Consider the following 8,449-nt stretch of genomic DNA (forward strand, 5'->3'; position numbering starts at 1 on the left):
ACAAAGATACAACTACAACTCCCAGGATGCATTTCACAAAGAAACAATCCCACAATCCCAAAGGACACAACAAAATGTCCTCAGACTGTCCTCAGTCGTCCTATGGCAGCTGAGCATCTGAGAAACACATCAGCAGAGGTTCCCAGCATCTCTACATGTGGAGGAACCAGGAGGGACCGGCTCAGCCTCCTGGACCTGGTCCATGCAGACCTGAGGATTTGTCAGCGTTGGCAGACCGAGCCGAGCGTGGCAGCGTTTCCCTGTTTGGCTTCGTGATGAGAGCCGCCGTGAAACAATGCAAGGGTGAAGGGTCCACTTCCTGTCCGCGCCACATGACGCACCCCCATCGACAAAGACCCAGAACCAGGTTTTTCCAAATCACAGCTCTATTGTCCTGAAGAGGAAGAGGGCAATTAAAGAGGAGGCGGCAGGCGGTGAGATCCTGCTGGTCCTGGTCTTTCATGTCAGAGTGTGTGTCCCTCTGTGGGTTTATACATCACTGTGAGGACCAGACCGGCAGAGACCATCACCTGAGCTGCACCTGAACACGCGTTTTCATGGCCCTGAGGTCTTCACAGGTCTCAGAGACAGAGCCAGAACCATGTGAACCATCTCATATGACACCAGCTTTACCTGACGGGTGTGTGATGTTCAGGTACACATACAGAATCAGAGAAACAGGTTCTATGATTCCTGTTTGAGAACCAGGATGAGTTCAGGTGATAGAAGTTATCAAAAACACCTGAACACATCACGCTCTGATCAACAGTCTGTTCAGGTGGAAAACACATTATTTATACTGCAGGTTAACCTGGTTCAACTGGTTCATGATGGTTCAACTAGTCAAACAGGTTAAAGTGGTGAACCAGGTGAACCATCATGAACCAGTTTAAAGATCTACTGTGAGCTCTGTGTCTGTCTCTAATGTTTTCTGACAGGTTGGTTTTTGACCAATCAGCTTCTGCTTGAGTGTCAGGTGACGTCAGAGTCTCAGGTCACATGGTGGACTGCCTGGTGGACCGATGTGGATCATAAAGAGCCTATTGTTGAGGCATAACAACAGTCAAGTCTTTACTGAGGAGCTGCAGCCGACCAATCAGACGTCAGGAAAAGACCAGGAGCTCTACGTGGACCAGAACCAGGACCAGGACCTGTGTGCTCTCGGAGTCTCAGTCAGCCGATGGTTCAGTCCTGGTCCTGGTCTGTGGGGGCTCCTGCAGAACTCCATTCAGAATCCTGCAGATTTTAAGTTTCCTTCAGTAAAACTCAGACGTCCGTTTTATTGTCAAGCTACTTTATTTACAAGCTGCTCATCTTTACAATCATCTGCAATCACAACAATCAATAATCAATAATCACTCATCTGGGTCTGATTGGACATGATTTTCTCTCTCCAACAGTCACTGGAGCTGCTGCTTTATATCATATATACAAAGTGAATTCATCTGTAACCTGCTGAACATTGATCATGTTTTCTAATCAATCAGTTTGTATTGATCCTGACTCTCAGAGATGAAATCAAAGGTTTTTAAAGGAGAATATTCTGTGACGTTCAGGGACAAGATTATTGCACAAACAGGAAACAGCAGCAGGTTTTTTATCTTTGGTTGAAAATAATAAAACATGGATGATTGAAGCAGAATTAAACACGTCTCTGATCAATAACAACATGTTTCACCTGGTTCAGTCTGAAACTCAGTCAGTAAAAACACTGGTTTTCTGAATGCAGTTCTTCATTACAGAGTTCAGGTCTAAAATCTGATTTTATGTTTGGTTTTTTTTTTGTGATTGTTCTGATTCTGATCGGAGACAGAGCGTCGTCTGTTCTCAGTGAACTTCTTCATCAGAGTCTGAATGTTTCATTTTTACATGTGAAACTGAGAAAAAAGATTTTATCTGCATCTGAAAATTAAACATTTCAAATCAGTTTTTCTGTTTGTTTCTGACATGAAGAAGTCCATTAAGAAAATGAACATTTTTACTGTTTTAAACAAACAACAAAAACCTGAGTTATCTGAGTCCAAGCTTTGTTTCAGACTGACACACTTAATCATGGAGTGAGTTAAAAACTCTCTCATTCAGAACTTCACTGAGAAAACAAACGTTTTAGTGCAGCTTTGGTTCCTTTGGTTCATGAAGCATTGGTTTCTGTTGAAGGTTAAAGCATCTGTGGATTTGAACAGTCTGGTTCGTTCTGTTCTCTCTGATGCCGACTGATTTCAGACTCGTCTCCTGATGATTCAGGACTAAACGTTTCTGGTCGAACCTTCAGAAAACACTGAGACTCTGTCATTCAGAACTTCACTGAGAAAACACACAGTTTTACTCCGGGTCTGGTCTCTGGATCAGAGACCTGATTCTGGTCAGGATGAAATGTGGTTTTTGGAGGGAGAGGTCTCAGACGTACTCGGACCTGGCCTTGATAAAGGGGTACCCCGGCGGCCCCCTCACCTGAGGGATGGGGGCAGGTGTGTTACAGTCGTCCCTGGTCAGACGCAGACATGACGTCAGCAGCAGCGTCCCCGCCACCAGGTGAAGGAACCCCGCCGTCCAGCCACAGAACAGAGCGTCCCCGAACTCCCAGCGTGGGACCATGTCCGGAACTGACTCGTCAAAGAACTGCACCACAGTGTGGTGGGCGATGTATGAGACCGGGACTAGACCCAGCACCCCGGCCACCAGGCACAGCGCCCCCCCCGCCATCTTCAGGGCCCTCTTACAGCTGAGGTCGTACAGCCGGCCGTCACAGCTGTTGACCAGGTGCATGCCGGGGATGGCGAGCAGCAGCCCGAGCAGCCCGGTGCCCAGCGTCACACACATCAAGATCCGGGCCAGCTTGATGTCTGGGGGGAGGCCCAGCAGGCTGTTGTAGGGCCGGCACTCCAGACCCCCCAGGTCCTGCACCACACAGGTCTCCCACAGCCCCAGCTCATAGCTCTCGGTGGGGAGGAGCTCCGTGGACAAGGTGAGCCAGGTGGACATGAGGGTGGTGGCCAGAGAGCAGAGCCAGGCCCCCCCGAGAAGAAGACCCCCAGCAGCTCCAGAGCGCAGATACTTGGGTCCATGACGGCGACACTCAGAGTCTCCAGGTCTCCTGCGAGTCCTGGTCTTTACCTCCCTGCCTCCCTCCCTGTCGGGGGGGGGGGGCTCCAGGTCCGGTTCCAGAGAATATCCTGTGGGGGGCTGCCAGCTCTGCAGGACTCAGAGGAAAGTCTTCAACACAGAGTCAAGTCCAGCTGAGAGGGAGCGGTGTCCTTGCCAGCCCCCCCACCCAGAGGGGAGAGTGTGATTGGCTGACGGGAAACAACAGGGTCATTGATGGGGGGTCGGCTGCTGCAGGATGTGGTCGAACCGCAGACAGGACGTTGTCGATGCCCTCATCTGTGTCTCAAAGGCGTTTGAAGTTAATGGCATCACTCGCTTCCCTGCTTTGTCCCCCCCGACCCCCCCGACCCCCCGCGGAGAAACAGACCGGTGAGCGTGAAGTCTGATCGGGCTTTGTTCAGTTCATTACGGCTGAGAAAACAGGAAACACCACGGTTGTGTGGTTTCCATGACATCCACAGACAGATGCTGTGACGGTCCAAGGTTAAAACCTCCCATTCAGAAGTCCATTTAAAAAACGACAGTTTTTAGTACAGACTGTTTCTTTTACTTTTCAACACTGAGGCAAAAAAACCCCCTGCACATGTTTGTGCTGAAGTTTCATTTTAGAAACAGAATCAAACAGTCCGACCTCTAAACATTAGGTTTCAAAGAGAAGTCGTTAATTAGTCAGATTAGGAATTTCAGCCAGTGTTTGGTTGAACTGACAGACTGCTGAATGGAGATGAGTGTGTTAGAGACGCTGACTTCATCCTGTCAAAACTACATTTAATCTTTTTTCTCACACCAGCAGACTTCACACCAAACTCCATTTAAAGATCTCAGTTGTTTAAGGTGTCCTTGATTGGTCATTGTTAGGTTTAAAAATTACCTATTGATTATAATTATGTTATATTTTTAACATCAGTTTAGTATCGTTCATTTTCAATTTTTTATTTTTTTTGTACTATATATATATATATATATATATATATATATATATATGTACACATATATACTAATAGCTTTATTTAATCTACACTTACTAAATTAATTTAATACATTATATATTGAAATTATTTTCTTTAATTATATTCAACATTGAGTTATTTTATTTTGACTTATTTTCTATTTAAAAAGATGTGTTTAATATAAATATTTTTAAGATTAGTCTAACTTCATTTAATTTCAATGAATTTCCTTATATTTATTTTATTTTATCTGAAAATAAATAAATGGCTTGGTTGATTAAATACATATAATTATTACTTAGATTTTTGTAACCTTTTAATTTAACTGATCAGTTCTTATTTAAGTATTGATTATTAATATTATTATTAGATTCATACAGTGAGTGTAAAGTGACATGATGCTGTGGCTCCATCTGGTGGACAAACGTGGGAAGTGCAGGCAGCGCTGCACACACTATTTACACATTAAAAACCCATTTTATTTGCATTTATTCTTCATTTTATCCGCCTTATTTAGTCTAGATTTTTTCAGCAGAGCTTTAATGGGTTTTTATTTCCATTTATTTGACTGAATAAAATCCAATGAAATTCATTTCAAATACAGCCCAAAAGAGAGAAGAGAGAGATACTTTATCAATCCACACGGGAAATCCACAGTTCAGCAGCATCAACACACTTAAGATAAAAGGTCGAAAGCATGCAATAAATATTGGAATAATAATAAAAACCCTGCTAATAAATAAATCAAAAACACACACACACACACAGTGGAGAAAGTTCAAGTCCAGTGCAAACAGAAGGAGAACATTGTTGTCCTTAATATGAACAGCTCAGCTGATTTCACCTGAGGAGAACTGCACCTGAATGAGCTGTGAAGAAATAAGAAATCATCTGAGCTCAAAGCTCCACAAACTCCCTGTTTAGATGAAAAGATGCAACTGACAGTGAGTGGAGGAAAACGTAAGAAAATATAGAAAGAAAGTTCAAATAAATGGAAATAAAACCCATTAAAGCTCTGCTGAAAAAATCTAGACTAAATAAGGCGGATAAAATGAAGAATAAATGCAAATAAAATGGGTTTTTAATGTGTAAATAGTGTGTGCAGCGCTGCCTGCACTTCCCAGGTTTGTCCGCCAGAGGGAGGTATACTTGTACAGCACTAGAAGTTGGAGCCAATGGGAAGCCAGCAAAGGAGTCACATGACAAGAACTCGCTGTAATGGCGGACGCAGCGACACGGCTGCTAACAAGATTAGCAGTAGCCGAAAAGCTAGAACGATGGCGCCGTAGGGGAGTCACTGGCCGGGAACACAACCTCCCTTACGGTGCCAAATGGCCGCTCTTCACAACAGTAACCGCCAAGTACTGAGGAAACAACCAGCAACACTGCTGACATGAGTAAAGTCGCCATTTCCAACGGTTTCAAGCACGATTCAGCCACATTCACAGCCATTTTGCCTCAGAGAACTCTGGGACAGCGCCTCCGCCATTGTTAGCCCCACCGTGTCTCAGTGAAGCATGCTCGACAGCGGAATCACGCAGTAAATAGGCTTCGATCAGCAAATCCATCGCGCTTTTTGGGCTCTATTGAATATGATTTTAATGTTTAATGACACTGAGCTTAAACACCCTCACAGACAGCCGGTTTTTAGCGGGGAAAAGCTGCAGTTTAACACAGAAAGGCCCCGGAAGGACAGGGCTGCAAACGTGCAGCTTAGCTTGCTGCTATTCCACGCTTCATTTATGCTCAAATCAAATCAATGCATAGCACTTTTGGACATCATAAAATAATACTACACACATTTCAATAGGAACTAATGAAACATGCATTGATCAAATCAAATGACTGAATAAAATCCAATGAAATTCATTTCAAATACAGCCCAATAGAGAGAGAGAGAGAGAGAGAGATACTTTATCAATCCACACGGGAAATCCACAGTTCCAGCAGCATCAACACACTTAAGATAAAAGGTCGAAAGCATGCAATAAATATTGGGAATAATAATAAAAACCCTGCTAATAAATAAATCAAAAACACACACACACACAGTGGAGAAAGTTCAAGTCCAGTGCAAACAGAAGGAGAACATTGTTGTCCTTAATATGAACAGCTCAGCTGATTTCACCTGAGGAGAACTGCACCTGAATGAGCTGTGAAGAAATAAGAAATCATCTGAGCTCAAAGCTCCACAAACTCCCTGTTTAGATGAAAAGATGCAACTGACAGTGAGTGGAGGAAAACGTAAGAAAATATAGAAAGAAAGTTCAAATAAATGGAAATAAAACCCATTAAAGCTCTGCTGAAAAAATCTAGACTAAATAAGGCGGATAAAATGAAGAATAAATGCAAATAAAATGGGTTTTTAATGTGTAAATAGTGTGTGCAGCGCTGCCTGCACTTCCCAGGTTTGTCCGCCAGAGGGAGGTATACTTGTACAGCACTAGAAGTTGGAGCCAATGGGAAGCCAGCAAAGGAGTCACATGACAAGAACTCGCTGTAATGGCGGACGCAGCGACACGGCTGCTAACAAGATTAGCAGTAGCCGAAAAGCTAGAACGATGGCGCCGTAGGGGAGTCACTGGCCGGGAACACAACCTCCCTTACGGTGCCAAATGGCCGCTCTTCACAACAGTAACCGCCAAGTACTGAGGAAACAACCAGCAACACTGCTGACATGAGTAAAGTCGCCATTTCCAACGGTTTCAAGCACGATTCAGCCACATTCACAGCCATTTTGCCTCAGAGAACTCTGGGACAGCGCCTCCGCCATTGTTAGCCCCACCGTGTCTCAGTGAAGCATGCTCGACAGCGGAATCACGCAGTAAATAGGCTTCGATCAGCAAATCCATCGCGCTTTTTGGGCTCTATTGAATATGATTTTAATGTTTAATGACACTGAGCTTAAACACCCTCACAGACAGCCGGTTTTTAGCGGGGAAAAGCCTGCAGTTTAACACAGAAAGGCCCCGGAAGGACAGGGCTGCAAACGTGCAGCTTAGCTTGCTGCTATTCCACGCTTCATTTATGCTCAAATCAAATCAATGCAATAGCACTTTTGGACATCATAAAATAATACTACACACATTTCAATAGGAACTAATGAAACATGCATTGATCAAATCAAATGACTGAATAAAATCCAATGAAATTCATTTCAAATACAGCCCAATAGAGAGAGAGAGAGAGAGAGATACTTTATCAATCCACACGGGAAATCCACAGTTCCAGCAGCATCAACACACTTAAGATAAAAGGTCGAAAGCATGCAATAAATATTGGGAATAATAATAAAAACCCTGCTAATAAATAAATCAAAAACACACACACACACCACAGTGGAGAAAGTTCAAGTCCAGTGCAAACAGAAGGAGAACATTGTTGTCCTTAATATGAACAGCTCAGCTGATTTCACCTGAGGAGAACTGCACCTGAATGAGCTGTGAAGAAATAAGAAATCATCTGAGCTCAAAGCTCCACAAACTCCCTGTTTAGATGAAAAGATGCAACTGACAGTGAGTGGAGGAAAACGTAAGAAAATATAGAAAGAAAGTTCAAATAAATGGAAATAAAACCCATTAAAGCTCTGCTGAAAAAATCTAGACTAAATAAGGCGGATAAAATGAAGAATAAATGCAAATAAAATGGGTTTTTAATGTGTAAATAGTGTGTGCAGCGCTGCTGCACTTCCCAGGTTTGTCCGCCAGAGGGAGGTATACTTGTACAGCACTAGAAGTTGGAGCCAATGGGAAGCCAGCAAAGGAGTCACATGACAAGAACTCGCTGTAATGGCGGACGCAGCGACACGGCTGCTAACAAGATTAGCAGTAGCCGAAAAGCTAGAACGATGGCGCCGTAGGGGAGTCACTGGCCGGGAACACAACCTCCCTTACGGTGCCAAATGGCCGCTCTTCACAACAGTAACCGCCAAGTACTGAGGAAACAACCAGCAACACTGCTGACATGAGTAAAGTCGCCATTTCCAACGGTTTCAAGCACGATTCAGCCACATTCACAGCCATTTTGCCTCAGAGAACTCTGGGACAGCGCCTCCGCCATTGTTAGCCCCACCGTGTCTCAGTGAAGCATGCTCGACAGCGGAATCACGCAGTAAATAGGCTTCGATCAGCAAATCCATCGCGCTTTTTGGGCTCTATTGAATATGATTTTAATGTTTAATGACACTGAGCTTAAACACCCTCACAGACAGCCGGTTTTTAGCGGGGAAAAGCTGCAGTTTAACACAGAAAGGCCCCGGAAGGACAGGGCTGCAAACGTGCAGCTTAGCTTGCTGCTATTCCACGCTTCATTTATGCTCAAATCAAATCAATGCAAAGCACTTTTGGACATCATAAAATAATACTACACACATTTCAATAGGAACTAATGAAACA

At 44.0% G+C, this 8,449-nt stretch overlaps 1 protein-coding gene across 1 annotated transcript; it reads right to left on the reverse strand.

Moving 5' to 3' along the window:
• Positions 1–1,277: 1,277 nt before the first annotated feature.
• Positions 1,278–3,389, reverse strand: LOC108881137 (putative claudin-24). Its single transcript, XM_018672966.2, is given in 2 exon segments — positions 1,278–3,017; positions 3,020–3,389. Coding segments are annotated over 2 exon segments (666 nt in total). The 5' UTR covers positions 3,066–3,389; the 3' UTR covers positions 1,278–2,397.
• Between the last annotated feature and the right edge of the window lie 5,060 nt (positions 3,390–8,449).

This window comes from Lates calcarifer, unplaced genomic scaffold, assembly GCF_001640805.2.
Source record: "Lates calcarifer isolate ASB-BC8 unplaced genomic scaffold, TLL_Latcal_v3 scaffold_43_93, whole genome shotgun sequence".
In the NCBI taxonomy this organism is placed as follows: Eukaryota; Metazoa; Chordata; class Actinopteri; family Centropomidae; genus Lates; species Lates calcarifer.